General features: G+C 34.5%; 1 protein-coding gene across 1 annotated transcript; it reads left to right on the top strand.

Annotated features, from left to right (window-relative positions):
• The first annotated feature begins 17,703 nt into the window (after nt 1-17,703).
• Nucleotides 17,704-18,735, top strand: LOC149886609 (uncharacterized). Its single transcript, XM_090089931.1, has one exon. The coding sequence runs from the start codon at nt 17,704-17,706 to the stop codon at nt 18,733-18,735; it is 1,032 nt and encodes a 343-aa protein (XP_089946057.1).
• Nucleotides 18,736-20,610: the final 1,875 nt, after the last annotated feature.

Raw genomic sequence — 20,610 nt, 5'->3', positions numbered from 1 at the left:
CCCGCGTTTTTTAGCGCCTTTATATAGTTTGGGCAGTACTCCCCAACTTTTCTCATTCGCCAAAACTGTTTAAAATCCTGATGAATGGATTCGAGAGCTTTTTCGGTCCAGTAAACTAAGCTTGTAGAATATAAGAAGTACAAAAGAAATGCAAGTTTATTTAATAAATATTCGTCATAATTTATGCAAATTTTACGATTCAACTGTTGAAATAGAGTATTTAACTACTAATATTATAAACTATTTTTTATCAAATTTAAAAGTTTTTTATGATAGCTAAGACTATACCTTTAATGTCGATAAATTCGATAATATGTTGTTCAACCATGTGTACCGTCAAAGGAACTGTTGCCCTTAGATTTCTATAGCTCGTAGAGAAATCTTCTAAATCTTAAACATATGTGGAGCTTAATGAACTTCCAAAACAACCATGGACTAGTTTTTCAAAATTTCTAAGTACCTTAATGTATTTGGCAGCGGAAACTCCAACACTAGACTCCTTAAAAACTTTAAGGAGTTTAAAGCTATCTATGTTTTTAAGTAACTTATTGTAAGCATTGCCTTCCAAACGATGTTACCCTCGGTATGACACTCTGCAGATGTTTATCTTAGACAGATTTTGGTTAACAAACTGTAACCACACTCATTGTTTTCAAATAAATTTATTTCAATCTCTTTTAAAATTGTGTCTGCAACACCTTGCAGTATATGTAGACTAGGAATATTTACAAGTTCAAAGTATTTTTTTGTTTTTGTCGCCTGTTTATAAAGGTGGATTTACAACATTTATGTACTTTTTTGGTTTTTTTAAATTTCCGCCATCAGCCATCTATTGGTCCTACAATCTACACAAAGATTCTAGAGTACAATGATCAGCGTTTTGAAAATAAGGAGATGACGTCATCCAATACGGACCAGGGTGTTTTGATGTTGCAGTTTGTTTTCCAATAATTTGAAGCAATACCTTTAGATCTTCAGATACTGTGTAATCTAAGGATGAAATGTTTAACTTATCCAAAATTAAACGCAAATTATGGTCTTTTTTGTTCAATGAAGGCAAAATGGCCAATATAATAGTTTTGTGGACGCTTGAATCTTTAAAATCATTACACGCATATCCGTCACACTTGCTCAGTTTCTCTGGAGTTTTATTATTTTTTAAATTCTAGTTTGAGGGTTATTGACAGTGTAACTTTAAGGAATCCCTGCCCTCCATCTATACCTAATTTGATATCAACATCATTTGTTCCTTGACTTCTGTCATGAAGTATCATTGCTACTAGCTCTTCAATGTCATTGCAATACACAATAAGAGTATCTTTTTTTACCAACTATACATCCATAAAAAATCAAAATGAATAATACAAATTGCAAACTTGGTATCAAAAAATGTTTTTTTTGGTAATAGTTTACATACCTCTTTGCTTTCATTTAATTATAATAGCAATCGGAGTTTATCACAATTGAATAATTTTTTAATCATTTCGTTGTTCTCAATCAGTTTAATATTGAAACCAGGTTCTACACTTTGTAGCATATGTATAGCAATTATAATAACTAAACTAACGTAACTAAACTTTAACTAAAGTAAATTAAACATCATTATAGTTATAATTACCTTCATAACACGGCTGCATAATGAAGTAAGGATCAGTCCCTGCAAGCTTTTTTCTACGTTTTCATAAAGCATAGTAGGAAGGTCAGGGTTATCCGCTGAATAATATTTCCAGAATATAGTTTTGATAAGGTTTGAGTAATCATTTTTCTTTTTATTTAGATTTGAATAAGTTGTTTCAGTTTCTTGAAGCTGCAAATGCACAATTTTTAGCAAAATCACCATGTTCTTTTGAATGTTAACACATTTTAATTGGATTGATAATATTGGCATGATATCTCGGTCATATCAATTAAATACCAATATAATGGCCACAAAAATGCTTTCAGTTCATATGTCAACGCCTGTGAGGAGTTATTGTGCAACTGTTAACAATTAGCAACTGCTAGTTATTATTAATTGTTAATAATTAAAGGTTGCTTCGCTTTATTTTTATTTCAATAAAAGTGTAAATAGAAAGTAATGAAAATTACATATTCTTCTGTAAATTTCAATGTTAAAGAAACATTTTTAAAAACTTTAAAAAAAAAATTGATAAATCTATTACATAAATTTCTGAAAATCTAAATACAGGGGCGTAGGCATGATTTTGCGGTGTACGAAACAATCCCCCCCATCCCCCCATCCCCCTTAGGGTATGGTTCATTCTCATTCAATACTAGTAACAGCATACTAGAAATTTGAGTAAGCCCCATGCCTCTAGTTACCTATTTTAAACAACAAAATTCCTGGGCACTCCTCTAAAATAAGTGATTTCTCTCAGGCCCCACTAAAAGAAGTTGTCTTTTACATTTTTTGAACGAGGAAACGTTTTCTAATGATAATCAAAAAAATAATTTCTGGGGATGTGTTACAAGGTCTGAGAGCATATTCCTATGCACCGTGAAGACAATATATTAAAACATCGGGAGTGATAGGGGAGCCGCATTTTAGTATAAATATTTGGACTATCCCTACAAGTACAAATACAAACAAAAGAAGCTAAAGGTTTTTCTGAACTTTTCTATACACAGCATTTTAATCAAAGTGGATACTTTGCTATATTGATGCACACAACCTTAGATGGTGACACTTCTAGCTTTCCAATGACATACGATAAAGCATACTTCAACCGCAGCGATGTTGTGGTATTTCATTCACGCAATATACCATTAACAGAACATTTAGAGTAGACACCGTCGATCCGTTACTGTTTATCGGATTGTGGGTTGTGCATGGAATTATCTATGCTGAACGGTTCAAATTACTTACGGATTGATTTGATTAGAAAATAATGCATCGGGAAAAAATTTCGTTAAAATTTTTTCGGATTATTTTTTCAGATTGCAATCCAATTCGATACTTTCGGATCAGATTACAATTCGAAAATTTTTTTCGAATTGCAACCCGATCCAAAAGATGTTGATAATGTTGCTGGTATACAGAGGTTTTTTCTGGCCAGCCTTGACATCATCGGGAAAATATACTGGTTTTATTTCCAGAATTCCAGTACATTTGTACTTGCTGGAACTGGTTTTGCATTTAAATACCCCTCAACTTCAGCTGAAATGGCTTTCTTGGTGCTTGTTTCACCTCCAGGATTAATGTAATCTGCACCAAACACTTTTTTCCTCAGTTGTTCAGTGAAATCAAAGTTATCATCATCTTCATCATCCAACATTAAAGGGGAAGGGGTGCTTTGGCTAGCCAAAATTTCATTTTTTGACAGTTCTTCCATAGCTTTCTTTACTGCAGCTTTGACTACTTCAAAATTTTCCTCCTCATCCACAAAGCACATGCCCTTGCTGTTAGGATTTTAAAAATGAGCAATAGAGAATTCAATGTTCATCAGCTCCCCTTCGAATCTTTCGTTTAGATCTTCATTAAATTTGTGAGCTAGCTCTCATTTGTCTACATTTTGTCTTGTTTTCCTCCATCTTGTTGAAGAATTCTCAAATATTAAATAGCTTAGGCATCTGAAAAGAAAAAAAAATGAAATAACATAAAAATGGAATAAATCAGATAATTTGAATTTTTCCTTAATAAGTCCTTAAGTGCAGTCAGTTGATGCTTTTTTACGTAACAATATTTCACTGCCAAACACCAACAAATCCTTTTGCACAACTAAAGGTTATATATTCCTGTATGTAAAACAATCGAGACACAAACCGTTAAGCGAATAAAATTTGTTAAATTGGTCTTTAAAGATAAGAAAGATTTGTGTCTTGTTGACGCCATTATATTACGTCACGGTCGTAGTCATAACCAAATTCGGACGAATAACGGAGGAATAAATACAAACGTGGCAGGTTGTTAATGATTGAACTTTGCAATGACATCGCAAACGGTGGACACTTTTTATTAACGACTATAAATAATTTTTTAAAGAGTGAAAAAAGAGAAAGAAAAATCAATAAATCAGGAGAAATTTTCCTATAGTTTTTCAAAAATAAAATCAATTATAAAGAAAAAACGAAATATCTTAAAAGAAGAAAAAAGAACGAACTATTTGAAAGGATATAAAATAAACTACAAAAGTAACGAAAATAAAAGTAAACAAACAAAAGTTTAAAAAAGAATGAAAAAGGAAAGAAAACATTCGAAAATTTGGGAAAACTCGGCATAACAAGATTTTATATTGTTTTTACTTTTTTCATATTTCGTTAGTTATTCATTTCATATTATGATTTATTTTAAGTTAGTTTTATTTAGCTATGCAATGATATTTTCCGTTATGTAATGATATTTTCTTTTCTTTAGTTTTTAGTATTTGTAGTGCATATAGTTATTATTTGTTGCTAATCATTAAAATCATTTGCTAATTATTTACTCTATCATGTTATTTTTAAAAAGTGTTTTTTTTTCTTTCTATGTTTTATGAATAATTTATTGATACTAGTTTGCTTGATTACAATATTATGCTTTGTACTTTTTTAGCAGTAATTTTGTTTGTAATGTTTATCCCTTTTTTTGGTTTTTGTTTTTCACAGTGTTTTTCTGTTTGTTTTTATTTATTTATTTATTTATTTATTGTGTTATTATATGTATAATATATTATGGTTTTCATATTTTAACAATTATGATATATATAGTCAAAAGGCGGTTCCAGGACATCGACCCCTTCCCATACTTAAGGATGCATAAAAAATGGTGAACACTTCATATCATGACAAAACCAATACTTAAGAGTCGTCTTTAAAAATCAAGAAGAAGTATAAAAATAATCATGTTATTTCTATACCAGTTCTTCAAGATGCCTGTTCTTCTTTATTGCCTTGTTTTGTAATGTCCGATAGCCAAGGTGTGAATTCCGTCTTCTAAGATGAATCTTTTGTCGTCGTTAGCGCTGAGTGCAACTTTGTTGATCTCTTCGGTGTAGACATCGTGATGACGTGATCGGAAGACGTTCATGGTGGTGAGTTTTTCTGTCTTGTTCATTAAGCAGTCACCACAAGGTATTAATAACTTCTTGAAAGTCAAGACCTTGATTCAATTTTTTCAAAACATAAAGACACAAGTGGCCGCAATAAGACGTATCACCAAATTGAACTCTCTCGCTGTTGTAATAAACTGGGCTTTTTAAATAATCAATGAGCTCAACAAGAGGAGGCTGAGCATAAGAGTCAAAGCTGTATTTTTTGTCAGCGTCTTTATACCAGCACACCCAATGAAACCCACCAGTGCTTGAATCTCCTGTATTCACAATACCACATTCTTTTTTTCTTGGCTTTTTTGGTAACTCATCCCTGACAAACACGCCTTGAAAGTTTTTTAATTTTAACTGTTTAGCAGACTTTATCAATTGAAAGTTAGTTAAAGCTTCATTAGGTAAAACAATTCCTTCTACGTCAATCCATTGAAAGTCGATCATTCTTTTAATTTCTTAAAAAGTTTATCCGAATTTTTTTTTAACAAGCGATTTTTCATAGAATAGCACCTAAAAAGGGTATGCTTGAGAAGGGTGAGTTTGGTCCGAGCAATAATCCGGCTCCAACAGATTGATAGCCTTTTCCATTTTTAACAAAGAGTCCATCACCGTGAACATTTTTAGTCCATGGGGTGATAAACAATCCTTCTCCACCTAAAGTTTTTATCTTCATTCCTTTTCCATTTTTGCTCATGTAAAAAAGACCTCGCCCAGCAATTTTATCAACCATAGCAGAGCCGGCAGAGGCTCCAACACCTGAAAGCAAACCAGTGGCAAGAGCAGGAACTACTCTTGTTGCAAGAGTGCTGCCTAACATACCTAATAACGGTAAAAGAGCTCCGATGAATCCGCCTTCAATGGTTGAGTTGTATGATAATTGTTTTCTGCTCAGTTTGAGTGTGACTCTTTTACCAGCTTCATACGCTTTTTTAATTTTGTTCAATTGCGCATTAGTGGTAGCGAGAACATGTTTACCGTTCAAGTCTTGATGAGAAAGCTTAATGCTAGTATCGGTTTTGTCTTGAATGGCTTTTTTAATTTTATCAGATTGGCTCTGCGAGATGTTAATTTTGATATTTTGATAATTGCTCATTTTTTTATGTATTAAAAATTATTTATTTCACTTCTCGAATATGATATCGTATTGTAATATCCTCTCCACGAAAATCAACCAAATCTCCATTCTGATCAATGATGCGAGTAACCATTGTTGAAATTTCAAACAGTTTAACAGGAAGATAAATCAAATGCATTGGTCTCTCGATGATTTTATAGCCAGGACTAACATTCGGATAAAACGAGTAAATGCAATTGAGTTGGGTTCCATTAATATAGGATGATCCAATAACGTTGTTAACGATTCTGATGGTGTTAATGCTTGAAATTCTAACGATATGATCCGACTCGTATTCGGAATTGGAATTTAATTTTCTTTTAGTAAATCCTAAAACTGAAGAGATGCTATTCTCCACATTAAAGTCAATCAAATAATTCAAGCCAAGTTTAATGGTTGATTTTAAAGTATTAAGATTGATTCCAATTTGAAGGTTGTTTGGAGAGTAATTAATTTTATTTGCAATAATATAACTTCCACGTTGAGCTGATTTTATTGTGTTTAAAATAGACTTTTGCAAATACTCATTGATGTCTTTAATGTCATAGCTTCCTGATGGAATGATAATGTTCTCCCAATGAGCTCCATTGTTCATGCTGTATTTGAAAGAATTGTTTTTACTGTTTACATTTGGAATGCTGTTGTAAGTCTCAAGACCGAGAAAAGCCATTTCATAACACTACTATACATTGCCGGTTCTGACGCATTGATACTTTTCTATACTTAAGGATTCTGACGCATTGATACTTTTCTATACTTAAGGATTCTGACGCATTGATACTTTTCTATACTTAAGGATTCTGACGCATTGATACTTTTCCTATACTTAATGAAATCAAGATGGCGTTGTGTGTTTTTAATAATATGTTGTCATTATTAAAAAAAAAAGGTCTCTAATTCCAGGACATTGATATATTTAGTCGTAAGCTAATCTAGGCTAAAGACTTGATCATAGTCCATAAATTTAAAACAGGGTTTTAGTTTGTAGTGTCCGATAGCCAAGGTGTGAATACCGTCATCTGATATAATTCTTTTGTCGTCGTTAGCGCTGAGTGCTACTTTGTTGATTTCTTCGGTGTATATGTCGTGATCATGGGATCGGATAACGTTTTTATAATTAAAAGGTCGGGGTAAAATTCCATCCGAGTTTTGCAAACAGATGAGAACAAATGTCGTCGTAAAATCTTTTCTTGTCAATGGTTTTTAAAACTGAGAAATCTTCCAGACGACAAGGATGACTTCTATTTTGGAGCAGTTGAAACAAAATGTACTGGACGTTCATAAAACTTTTTCTTTTTAATTCTTTCGGTTTGTCTTTTCCGTACACCAGATCGTATAAGAAAGACAAATCCTTGAAATCTTTGATTAACTGTTCTTCGAGGTATTCAATATCGTCTCGCTTACCGACAAGCACGTAATAGATATAGTTGGCATTTTCATACTGATTAGTATAGTTGAGTTGTTTTAAAAAGATTAAAATGTGTTCTTTGGTGATGCGAGAATATTTAACATTTGTGTTTTCAGACTCGACTAATAAGTTTAACGCCTTGAATTTTTTTTCTAATTTTTCAAAGACTTCTTCAGGAATCTTACAGTTTTGTTTGCCTTGATATTATTTTATGCATTCTTGGAAATGAATAATGCGCGAATAGGTATATTTGTTTACCGAATTGGATCGGTCGTAGTCTTTATACGGGACAGCTGTTTCTAACATTTCTTGCTGACCCGAGCACAAGAGACAGTATTTTTTATTGCTGTCGTCTATTTCAAACTGATTCGGATCGTCGTTAATGCAAAATTTACATTTGGTATGCAAGACTATTTTTAGGGCAATTTTAATATCGGTCCACTGTCGTTGAGAAAGCGTTTCTTCTGCGATGGTAAAATAATTACGTTGAAGTTGGTTTTTTTCTTCGTCAAATTTAGCGCGATCTTCAAACGAAAGCTGCGTCTGCAAGATGTCTTGATATCGCTGGATGAGATGGTTTGTCTTGGCGATAAACGTCATTTTTTCAGTCTTGCGTTTATCCAATTCGTCTTTTGTCTCCAGCAAGTGTTTAAGAGCTTCATCTGACAGTTCGTGTTTGTTTTCTAAAAGAAGAAATATGGATTTTAAGTGCGCTATATCGTCACTGTTATCCTTGTCAAACTTTTCCATGATTTTTGTGTTTAATAAGACAATGCTCATTTTTATGAGACTTTATCGATTAAAATAGAAAAAATTAATTTTTTAACAAGCGATTTTTCATAGAATAGCGCCTAAAAAGGGTATGCTTGAGAAGGGTGAGTTTGGTCCGAGCAATAATCCGGCTCCAACAGATTGATAGCCTTTTCCATTTTTAACAAAGAGTCCATCACCGTGAACATTTTTAGTCCATGGGGTGATAAACAATCCTTCTCCACCTAAAGTTTTTATCTTCATTCCTTTTCCATTTTTGCTCATGTAAAAAAGACCTCGCCCAGCAATTTTATCAACCATAGCAGAGCCGGCAGAGGCTCCAACACCTGAAAGCAAACCAGTGGCAAGAGCAGGAACTACTCTTGTTGCAAGAGTGCTGCCTAACATACCTAATAACGGTAAAAGAGCTCCGATGAATCCGCCTTCAATGGTTGAGTTGTATGATAATTGTTTTCTGCTCAGTTTGAGCGTGACTCCTTTACCAGCTTCATACGCTTTTGTAATTTTGTTCAATTGCGCATTAGTGATAGCGAGAATATGTTCACCATTCAGATCTGAATGAGACAGTCTTATATTGACATCAGTCTTATCTTGAATGGCTTTTTTAATTTTGTCAGATTGACTTTGTGAAATGTTTATTTTTACTTTTTGGTAGCTGTTCATATTTTAAATAAAAGAAAAAAATTATCGCTGAACTGCGCTGCTCGTAAAAAGGTCTTGAAGCACAGAGGTTATTCTTTCTCTAACGTGAAATCGGAGGATAATGTCTTCACCTCTAAAGTCGATCAAGTTACCGTTTTGATCTACAATTCTTGTTTCCATTCTTGAAATTCTACCCACCATGATAGGCAGGTATATCAAGTGAAAAGGCTTTTTGCTAATTTTGTAGCCTGGAGGAGAGTCTGGATGAAAAGAGTAAATGTCAGATGTTCTTTTTCCGTTATCATAAGAGGATCCAATAACATCGTTTTTCTGATTCTGATGATGGCTATATCATCTATTCTCGAAAGTGATTCAGACTCGTAATAGTCAATATAACTTGTGACTTTATCTGGATTTGCTGGATCTTCCTTTTTCTCTACATAGGTATATTCTTCTTTATTAAATCCGAGAAGAGTGGCTAAACTGTTATTCACGTTGAAATCCACCCAATATTTTGTTGTAGTTCCAGGTTTTCCAAATTTCAGAGTAGCTCTTAAAGTGGTTAGGTTTGCACCGATAACAACACCATCCGCTCTATACAAGTTTCCAACTTGTTTTTTCATTTCATTCTGAAGATAATCATTAATCTCGCTAATTTCATACGCTCCTTCTTCGATGAGAATGGTGTAGCTGTTTGAACCGGCGTTGGGACTGTATCTGAAAACATTATTTGTAGAATTGATGTTGGTGTAACTGTGAACAGAGTCAAAGCCAACAAGAGCCATTTCATACTTTTTATTAGGTTCGAATTCGATGGGGTTATCAAACTCGGTTTGGATGACGCTGTTTCTTACGGTTGGAGTTTCTTTTTTTGCTTTTGCAAGGAGATAAAATCCGCTCATCTTTTTATATAGAGTTGGGAAAATAAAAATTGCCAAATCCGCTTCGATATTTTCCACAATCCTTTTTTGAGGACAAGTCAATGACGGCAAATCCGTGAGGTTGAGACCAGCAATATTTACAAAACTTTTTAAACTCTTCTATTTTCATATCGCTTGAAACATGATCTTGGTAAATGTGGTTGATGTTTTTCGAGTCTTGTGGAAACAGGCAAATGAAATTAGCGTTTTCTCGGATGGTTTGTCTAGGCAGCATAAAATAATTTTGAGCGAGGTAAAAGCAGTCGACGTTAGAATGTCTTCCTCGGATATAGTATTTTTCACACTTGTTTTGTTTGGTTAATTGCAAATCGTCAAAGATCATTAAATTGTTTTTGGATGAATCAAGATCTTCTGGTTCTGGCACATCGTCAGCTGTTTCAAAAAATTGACATTCCATATCCTCTGTGTTATTCCATTTTTTTGAAATTTCGTCAATAACACATTCAGGACTTACGTTTAATTGTTCAATTTTGCTTTGAATGTTAAACAAATCAAGAATAACCTCTTTCGGTAATTTCTTCTCGAACGAGTTTTTTAATATTTTATATTCCGGCTGAAAAAGAGATTTTCCAAACACTTGCAAATGATTATAGTCTAGCCATCCAGGTCTTAAAAGTAAATTGAGCAGCAGCGTCGTTTTACCACAACCTGATTTTCCAATAATGATTCCACGTATACTTCTAGGTAAAAGTTTGTTGTTTTTCCTTTTGCTTTTATTTACATTCCATGACAAATCAATCACTTCCATTTTTTATTATGTTGAATATAAAAAAATGTACTGCGTCAAATGTAAAAGAATAACAGAAACGAACAACTTGCACCATGCTATAAGCAAAAGCAATAGAAATATGCTTAAAGGAACTTGCGTTATCTGCGGAACGACTAAATGCAAATTTGTTTCTGCGCATGCGCTTAGCGGAGGAGACTTGGTGGAATCGATCAACAATTTTTCAAAAAAAATAAAGCTTCCATGGGCAAAGTTTCCAGGAGAAATGCACGTTCCAGGTATGAACTTTGCGGGACCTGGCACCAATTTAGATAAAAGGCTCACTTCCACGGACATGTATCAAGATTGGAGCAAACCGGTGGATAGAGTGGACAATGCTGCATATCACCACGATTTAGCTTACAAGTATTTTAACGACAAGAAAAACAGAAATTTAGCAGATCAAATGATGCTTGAAGAAATGGATTCTATACAAAATCCAACTCAGAGAGAAATAAGCGAGCGAAAAATCATCGAACCCATCATCAAAGCCAAAGCTAAATTCGGATTAGGTGTTAAAAATTCGAAGAATTTCCAAAAATCTAAAAAATAATACACTGAAAAAAATTTTTGATTTTGAGTTAAATAAAAATCTTGTATATAGAAAAGAAATGAGTTTTATTACAATTGAAAATTTTGATGAGAGTAAATTATCAGTTGGAGAAATTTACGCGGCAACCAAACCAGTAGCCTATCAAAAAGTGCCAGTAAAATATTCTTATCCAACTGGAGATGGTCCTCTTGTATTACGATCACCTATATTATTTTCGTATGGTGTATGCGAGAATAAAGATCCAGCAACACAAAAATTAAATGGATATTCCATGTCCTTCGTTTGCTTTGATGCTAAAAAGGGAAAGACAGAACAAGAAGAAAAGTTCATTAGCAAAATGGAAAAGATTACTTTGTTTATTAGAGGTGAAGTAGATAAATTGTCAGCCAAACTTAAAAAGGGAGGAAGAAAAAAGCAAATTAACTCTAACGAATTGAGTATTTTAAAATATAAAGCTGAGCATCCTGAAGCAGTGCCAGTCTTTTATGCAAAGACGTTTACTAAAAATGAGAAAGACGAAGTGATAATTACTTCTGTGTTTCATAGAAAGAAAACAGATCTTGATATACAAAATGGAGTCAAAGGGGAACGTCATAATAGAAATTTGGTCAGATCTTCTGGACATGATTTTATCAATCAAAGATGTTACGCTATTGGAGGACTTAGAATTGAGGGGGTGTATATTGGTCCTTCGATTGTGTCTATTCAAGTTAAACTGGTCGAAGCCGTCATCGTAAAAAATGCAACTTTTTCTAATAGCATCATGATGTGTGAAGACTTGAATTTAGAGGTAAAAGAATTGGAAGATGAAATAGAACAAAATGATGAAATGTAAATCACTTTTGAATTTTTTAGATTCTTCAAATCCAAGAAATTCTTCGAATTTTTAAAATTTTTCTGAATTTTAAAAAAATGATCAACGTTGAAGGAATTGTACTACCGAACAAACCTCTAACCAACTTTCAATTAATAGATGCTGTGAAAAAGCTCAAAATTAAAAACTTTAGAGGTGTTTTTGTGAGGGATGAATTGCCGGAAAAGACAAGAAAAAAAGAATGTGGAATTGTTAACACGGGGGATTCTAGCACAGATGGATTTCATTGGGTGTGCTGGTATAAAGACGGGGATAAAAAGTATAGTTTTGACTCTTATGCTCAACCTCCTCTTGTTGAACTGGTTGATTATTTAAAAAGCCCAGTCTTTTACAACAGCGAGAGAGTACAGTTTGGTGATACATCTTATTGCGGTCACTTGTGTCTTTACGTCTTGAAAAAATTACAGGAAGGGGATGACTTTCAAGAAGTTATTAATACCTTGTGGTAAAAAAAAAGTCGTGTCTATATAAAATGATTGACAAATTTGGAAGAACTGAATTGGGGAGGTATTTTTATGATCCTTACTCATCAACAACCATAACAGGTGATCTCTATGTTAGGACAGATGGAAATAGCACCATCACTGCAGATTTAGATTACAACTCTCATAAAATCATCAATTTGGGTGAACCCACCAACGCACACGATGCTGCTACAAAAAATTACGTGGACACACATGCGTCAGGTGGAACTGGAACTGTAGTTGGAACTGCAGATTTGGATTTGAATTTTCACAAGGCAATCAATTTGAACGAACCGACCAATCTTCACGACGCCGCCACAAAAAATTATGTCGATGTGAGTTCGAGCCTGTGTGTTAAAACTGACGGATCCAGCACAATCACGGGAATCATCGACATGAACTCACACAAACTGATCAATGTGAGCGATCCTACCGCTTTAAAAGACGCTGCAACAAAAGGGTATGTAGACACCAAAGTCTCTTACAACACTATTTCTTACGTAGACATTAACATGACAGCTCATAAACTAACTAATTTGGCTGAACCTACATCAGCTTCGGATTCAGCTACGAAAAATTACGTCGACACACATGCGTCAGGTGGAACGACTGTGGGAACTACAGATTTGGATTTGAATTCGCACAAATTAATCAACGTGACTGATCCAAGTAACGCGCAAGATGGATCGACAAAAAATTATGTGGACTTGCTGTTGCAAAAATCGAGTTTGACCAGTGTCGTTCCAAGCTCTAGCTTTACCAGTTTAGGCTTAAAGTCTCAGACGGTAGCAGCGTTAACGACTTCTCCTGTGTTTGCGTTTTCCGGAAAATCTGGTGTGCTGAGAAGATTGTGGCTGGCTTTATACAGCTCCTCTGGCACGAATATTCCTGGTCAAGTTTTCATTCGAATCTTTACTGACGGAGAGATCAATGTGGGAAATTATGTAGAAGTGACTGACGGAATTGGAGTGGATCAAACAGGTCTCGCCACTGATTTGCTTTTTTCACCTTTGGGAGGAGCTTTTTACACCAATTCTTTGCAAGGTTGCAACATGTTTAACGCCACTTCCTTGGGAGGATATTTCACGTTGGACATGCCTTTCAGAAACGACATCTCCATTCAACTCGTGAACAGAAATGCCACAGCCATCACGTATTGGATTCAACCGTTCATTTCCACACTTGCTTCCATTCCTGCAACCATCCCTCTTTACAAGCTGTACTGCAGAACGTTTCGATATTTAAACACCACTTATGGCAGCGAATACGTTTTGATGAACACCAACGGGAAAGGAAATGGTGTGTCGTTGAAATACATCAGGATGCACATCATTGGCGCTTCTGGAAACTGGTGGGAATCTAGAGTCAGAATGTACGATGGGAATTTACCTCCAGGTAACGGCACTGTTCTCACTCCTTGGACACCGTACAACACCAACAATTACACCTACTTTCCTGGTTACGATGGTGACAGCACATGCTTCTTTTCATCCTCTGGATTAGAAGATTTTTACTTGACGTCGTGGAACGGGTCAAATGTGACTTCCTTCAACAACAAATCGACGGGACTTTTCTATCAATCCACTTCATCCATCGGCTCTACATCCACCATCTCCTTTTACAGAAATTTCGGAGAAGCTGACTCCATGCCCAGTGTCGCAGCTGGTAGAAGACTCGTCGTCACACTCAACTCTGGTGATGCACAAGTCGGTCAATCTGGAAGCTTTTACCTTCTTCTCGGACAAGTCTATTATTACGCTTAAAAATTCGAAGAATTTCCATGGATCTGAAGGATCTAAAATTTCACTTGTGAAATTCTACAGATGAAAAAAAATTTTGAAAATGACTTAAATAAATTTCTTATTATATAAAAAAATAACAATGAGTATGTCAGAACAAAATGAATGGTTAGAAGATTATGAAAGCGAAGATGATGTTAATGTTTTAGACGAAGCTAATATATTTAGTTGGTCTAGCTCAGAAGATGATAGTTCAGAAGATGATAGTTCAGAAGAATCTGAAGATGTTGACCCTGAAGATTTGCCTTACAATGAATCTGCGATGAATGATCCTGTATATTTAGATTACAATTCGATGAGTATTGAAGAACAAAATGAATATGATGATTATATATATAATGAATTGTTAGAAGATCTGCGTAATGAAAGATATGAAACGAGAGCAAACAACTTCACCATTTACATCGAAGATGATGAAAGCGAAGATGAGGAGGAGAAAAAAAATAGATTAAAGATTGAAGCGTTGATTAAAGGTTTTCAAAAGGATAAATATAGAGTGTGTGCTTCTGCTGCTTAAACAGATTTTTACAGATCTTTGGATCTGTAAAAATTCAAGATGGAATAAAATGATGTATTAAAAATATTTTTTTTTGTAATAATAAAAATGGAGAATAATGTATATAAAAAATTTTTTCATTATGATCGAAAGGCGATTAATAAATCATTTCTTTTTTTCGACAAGTATTTGAAGCATCCTCCCTCAAAAGTAGGAGCTAGATATGAAATATTTGCTCAAAAAGACATCACACTAAATAAACTGAGCAAACAGAAAATAATTTTTATGTTTGGAATAAAACTTAAAAGCGGATTAGCTTTAGTGAATTTGAGGCATGAGCTAAATTTAAAGCTGAATTATTTCAACCACAGCATCATACTATCAGAGTCGGTGGATAATGTGATCATGGAAATTTATAACAGAAGCGACAAGGACGTCGTGATTAAAAAAGGAGAAAGTTTATGCTTGGTCAATTTCATCAATGAGTAAAAAAAAATATTTTTTTTCGTTTAATAAAAAATGGAATACAATTACGATGCTAAATCTAACGCTAGAGCGCATGGATTCAATGAATCTAAACTTTATCCAGTTCTTCCAACAGCTCCTGCAGATGAAGGACATAGTTACCGTCTTCAGAAAATAAGCGAAATCCAAAAAGAGATGGACAACGAGAGGAAAAAGAGAGTGCATATGAGCAAAAAGTACCATCGCGCTTTCAGAATCATTTCTTTTGTAGACACTACGTTGCAAGCAGGCGGCGTTGCGCTTGGTGTTGTTGGAATTGGAACTTTGAGCACCATCGCTGCTGCTCCTATAGCGATTGCGTGTGAAGGTGTAGCTATTGGCATGGGTTTTTTATCTATTGTAGGAGGACAAGTCAACAAAAAACTGGCATTGAAAGCGGAGAAGCATGAAAAGATCAAAGTGTTGGCAGAGTCGAAATTGAACACCATCAACAGCCACATTTCAAAGGCTTTAGTAGACAACGTTGTGAGCGATTCAGAGTATGAATTGATTTTAGACGAGCTTCAAAAGTTTAAGAGCTTGATGAAAGAAATAAGAACTAAAACAAAAATCAACATTGACGAGATAACCAAAGAGTCGTTGATCCAAAAAGGAAGAGAAGATGCGATAAAAGCGTTCAATAATATGTTTAAGAAAAATTAGATTTTTCCACGGATTCGCAAGCAAATCTAAGAAATCGTAGATTTCCACGGATCCAAAGGATCTAAGAAAAACTAATTTAAAAAACACAGATGAGTCAGCGTTTAAGTTTTTTTCTTGTGTTTTAAAAAATGTCCTTTTTTAAAATAGTAGACCCTAACAAGAGGGATGAAATGGTGAGAGAATTTGTTGAAAGAAGAAAAAGAATATATCAAGACAGTTTGAATGAAAATATTTATGATGCTAATCTTCAGACTGATTTGAGCAAGCTTTAGAAGCCTCTGATTGAAAGCAATGAAAAGATGCAAAACGAACTAAAGAGCATCGCATACAGAGAGGCTGAAAACACTCCACTGGCTTTGACTTATCCAGAAAGCGAGCCGTCGTCAATTAAAAGAATGAATTTAGGAGGTATTGCGAGTTACTACATGGCTAAATATGCATCGAAAAAAGAATTATGCGATAGAGTTTTTGGAATTCACGCAGAAGGTGGAAAATTGCATATAGGTAAAGAAGAAGTAACCATCGATGAAAACGACGTCATTATTGGTGGAGAAAAGTATAATGGAACAATAGGACTTTGGGAGCTGATCTCAAGATCCAAGCCTGATAAAACCAAGTACACTGATGACGACCTTAAAAATTATGAAGATATACTTATTAACACTCAAGCAATGGAATCTGATGTAAATCCAAACAGACCAAAAGCTTCGAGAGCTGAAAAATACGTCACGATTATAAAGCCTATTTGGGATAAATTCATGATGAATAAAAAGGGTAAAAAAGGTCATGGTGTCATTATTCTTCCAAGTGATCCAAATGATCTTGTGGAAAAGCTCAACTTGAGTATCGCTGCATGGCATGCTGGAAATAAAGAGTCGAGAAATGTGGCTGTTTCCATTTGCGATGAGCTGTTGAGACAGAATAGGATTAATAAAGACGAGTACAAGGCTATGATCGCGTATATCGATATGAAATAAAAAAAATCTATGGAAATAAAAATGATCGTTTATAGAAATAGATATGTTAAGAAGCATATTGTAGGCGGAAGTGGGATAGCATATTGTAAGCGAGATGTGGCTATTGACAAAGGTAAAAAGACCATTGAGAAATTGTATTCCAAGACTGGAACTCCTAAAAATTCTTCGAATTTCCATGGATCCGAAGGATCTAAACCACATGAAGCTGCAAAGAATGATCTCAACCTTAAAAGCAAAGAAATTATTTCAAGCATTGTTAACAGAGCAGCACCAGTTATAGATGAATATTCCATGTTTGGATCAGGATTGTCGAAGAACAATGCGATTAGAATACAAGACCTGGTAAAACTTTCAAAAGCAAAGTTCCATGATCCAAAGGATCTAAAAAAGGGAAATGGGCTTTTGATTGCATGAGGATTCAAAGAATCTAAAATTTTTTTCTTTGACGTATAAAAATGGCAAATTCCGATGTTTTAAATTTTACAGAAGAGATTATTGTTGATGAAGAAATTGAGAGATTCGAGTTTCATGAATACGAACCAGTGAATAAGAATCTAAACGTGGATGGAGAAATAAGAATCAATATTGAGCAACAAGATTTGTTCACGCTTCCATCTGAGGCTTACCTTTTGGTTGAAGGAAGACTTTTAAAAGCAGATGGAACTTCCTACGCAGATACAGACGTTGTTACTCTTGCTAACAACGGTATCATGCATATGTTCAGTCAGATTTCTTATCAGTTGTCGAATCAAGAGGTAGAAACCATTTACGAACCTGGACAAGCTACCACCATGATTGGATTCCTCAAATATCCAGTAGAGTTCCAATTTTCTGAAGGAATGAATCAGCTGTGGCAGAGAGACACAACAGCTTTAGCAGATCTTGTCAACAACACAGGATTTAAGCAAAGACAAGATTACATCATTACAAAAAGTGAAGAAAAAGGAACGTTTTCGTTCTGCATTCCTTTAAAACACATTTTTGGATTTTGCGATGATTACGATAAAGTGCTCTATGGATTTAAACATACACTTGCTCTTGTGAGAAAGGGTGACAGTGATGCTATTTTTAGAACAGCTGCAACAGCTGCAGGAAAAGTAGATCTAACTAAATTATCTTTGTTTATGCCTCATGTCACACCCTCTGTCGCGAGTAGTAACAATCTTTACAAAATCATTGAATCAAAAGTAGATGTTCCATTTTCGTTCAGATCTAGACAATGCGATACCATCGCTGTTCCTGTATCAAACAACTTTAGTTGGAGGCTAAGCGCAAGATCTGCTAGTGAAAGACCGAGGTATGTCATTGTTGGATTCCAAACCAATAAATCTGGAAGTCAAGAATTAAATCCTTCAGTCTTTGATCACTGCGACTTGAAAAACATGTATATCACCTTAAACAGTGAAAGGTATCCCGCTGTTGATTACAATTTAGACTTTAATAACAACAAATACTCAAGAGCTTATAGAGACGCCTCTAAGTTTGACAATAGACTTTATGGAACAAACGAAATTATAGCTCAACCCAATTTGTCTGCCTTAAATTATAGATACATTTGTCCTCTTTTTGTTTTTGATGTAAGCAAGCAGGCTGAGAGGTTGAAAACTTCAGTGATAGATGTGCAAATAAAAGCTACATTCAATGCAAACGTTCCTGCAAACACTCAAGCCTTTGCCGTCCTCATTTCCGATAAATTGCTTAGACTTAAATCAGATGGAAGCAGAATGAATATTGTTTATTAGGTGTTCTTCAAAATAATATTTTTTTTAATAAAAAATGAGATATACGAAAAAGGATTTGAAAAAATTACTGAAAGAAAACGGAATTTCCAAAACGTCAAACAATAAAATGTCTCTCATGATGCTTGCGGTTGAAAACAACTTGATTGATAAAAACGAATGGATTAAAGACGTGAAGGAAGAGCGACCTGTGGGTAGACCGAAAAAAGGTTAAAAATCTTTAGATTTTCATTAATCCAAAATGGATCTAAATCAGTTACAAGAAGAATAAAATGAAACAGTTTTTTCCGTTTTTTCTAGAATGTAGTATAAAAGAGACTGACGCAAATAAAAAAAGGCATCTTGGGCTTCTTGCATTTGGAAAAACAGGCGTTTTTCGTGAATCTGTTTACGTCACTGAAAACGGAGATTTTAATATTCCAAAAGAGTACAGTGAGGAAGAGAGAGACATGCTTTACCGACTTGTATGGAGTGGTGAGACGGAATATTCACGAATGGAAAAGAAAATCAAAGAGCATCTCAGTACTTGGAAAGGCTTGTCTAAAGAAGAAAGGCTAAGAATGATTGACAAGTATGCGCTTGGTTTGGATTGCGATTTTGAGGAGAAAAAAAAGATTTCTGGAAATCTAAAAAGCGCAATTTTAAATCATTCACTTGCTTCCAAAGACATTGTGTATGAAAACTTTAAGATTCTTCGAATCCTAAAAAATTCTTCAGATGTTAGAAATGAAAAAAATCGAATTTGATTTAAATAAAATCTTGATATAATAAAAGATGACTTACACAAGAAAGTTTTTGAAAAATTTGTTAAAAGAAAATGGTGTTTCCAAAACGTCTGACAATAAAATATCGCTCATGATGCTTGCGGTTGAGAACAACTTGATTAATAAAGATGCAATTTTGGAAAACTCGAAAGAGGTGAGACCTGTTGGAAGACCTAGAAAAAATGAGAAAAAAGAAAAGAAGCCTCTTGATCCTAAATATGCGAGACTTGGTTTAATTAGAAATAATCCTTTAGGTTTAAGAATAACTCATGTTGATACTGGTGAGGAGGTGAAATACAAGTCTGTTTATGAATCGAAGAAAAAGACAGGGCATGGCTGGCAGTACTTTACGAGACGAAATGGAAAAGTAGTAGATGGATACAAATATGAGATTTTTTAGCGTGAGAAGTTTTTAAATTCAATATTGAATTTAAAAATTTGAAAATAATATAAATAAAAAATCTTTCGTTATTAAAATGGAAAACAAAACGGTGAAAGAATTAAAAGAAATTGCAAAAGGGCAAAAAATAAAAGGGTATTCTAAAATGAGAAAGGAGGAACTTATAAGATCTTTGCATCCTCCTAGAGTTGTCTCTGCTCCTGCTTTTCTTCGTAGACGAACGACTGAGGCAAGACCGTTGTATGTTAATGAAAGACCTACCGTGGTTAGGTTTGTTCGACCACCTGTAAAAGTTTCAATAAAGCCAACAAAAGTTTCTGTAAAGCCGACAAAAGTAAGGCTTGTTGTTGGTTCTGAAAGACCTGTGCCTGCTCCTCGTAGACGAACGACTGAGGCAAGACCTGTTCCTGCTCCAAGGTCAAGGTCTGACGACTTGATTTCATTCGAACCTTCTACTCTCTTGCAAAATCGGGTGACAGGAGATGAACCCTCTATTCTTAACACACCGGTTATCGATTCAACAAACGTTATTACACCTAGACCGGTTCCAGCACCAAGACCTTTATTTTCAAGACTGACGGCAGTTGCAAAACGTGTGACGTCCTATGTTAAAACTAAGTTTAATGATATTAAAGAATGGATAGATCCTTACGTTCCTGAAGTAGTCAAGAAGAATGTAAACGAATCAGCGGAACAAATCGATAAAAAGATACA

The sequence above is a fragment of the Hydra viridissima genome, unplaced genomic scaffold (genome assembly GCF_058129835.1).
Source record: "Hydra viridissima isolate aposymbiotic clone 2 unplaced genomic scaffold, HvirCarnegie_v1 scaffold_6, whole genome shotgun sequence".
Taxonomy (NCBI): domain Eukaryota; kingdom Metazoa; phylum Cnidaria; class Hydrozoa; order Anthoathecata; family Hydridae; genus Hydra; species Hydra viridissima.
The sequence above is the reverse complement of the archived record's forward strand: the minus strand, read 5'-3'. Positions and strand labels throughout refer to the sequence as shown.

Coding starts and splice junctions, on each gene's coding strand:
- LOC149886609 (XM_090089931.1), top strand. CDS start 17,704: ATGCATATGTTCAGTCAGATTTCTTATCAGTTGTCGAATCAAGAGGTA.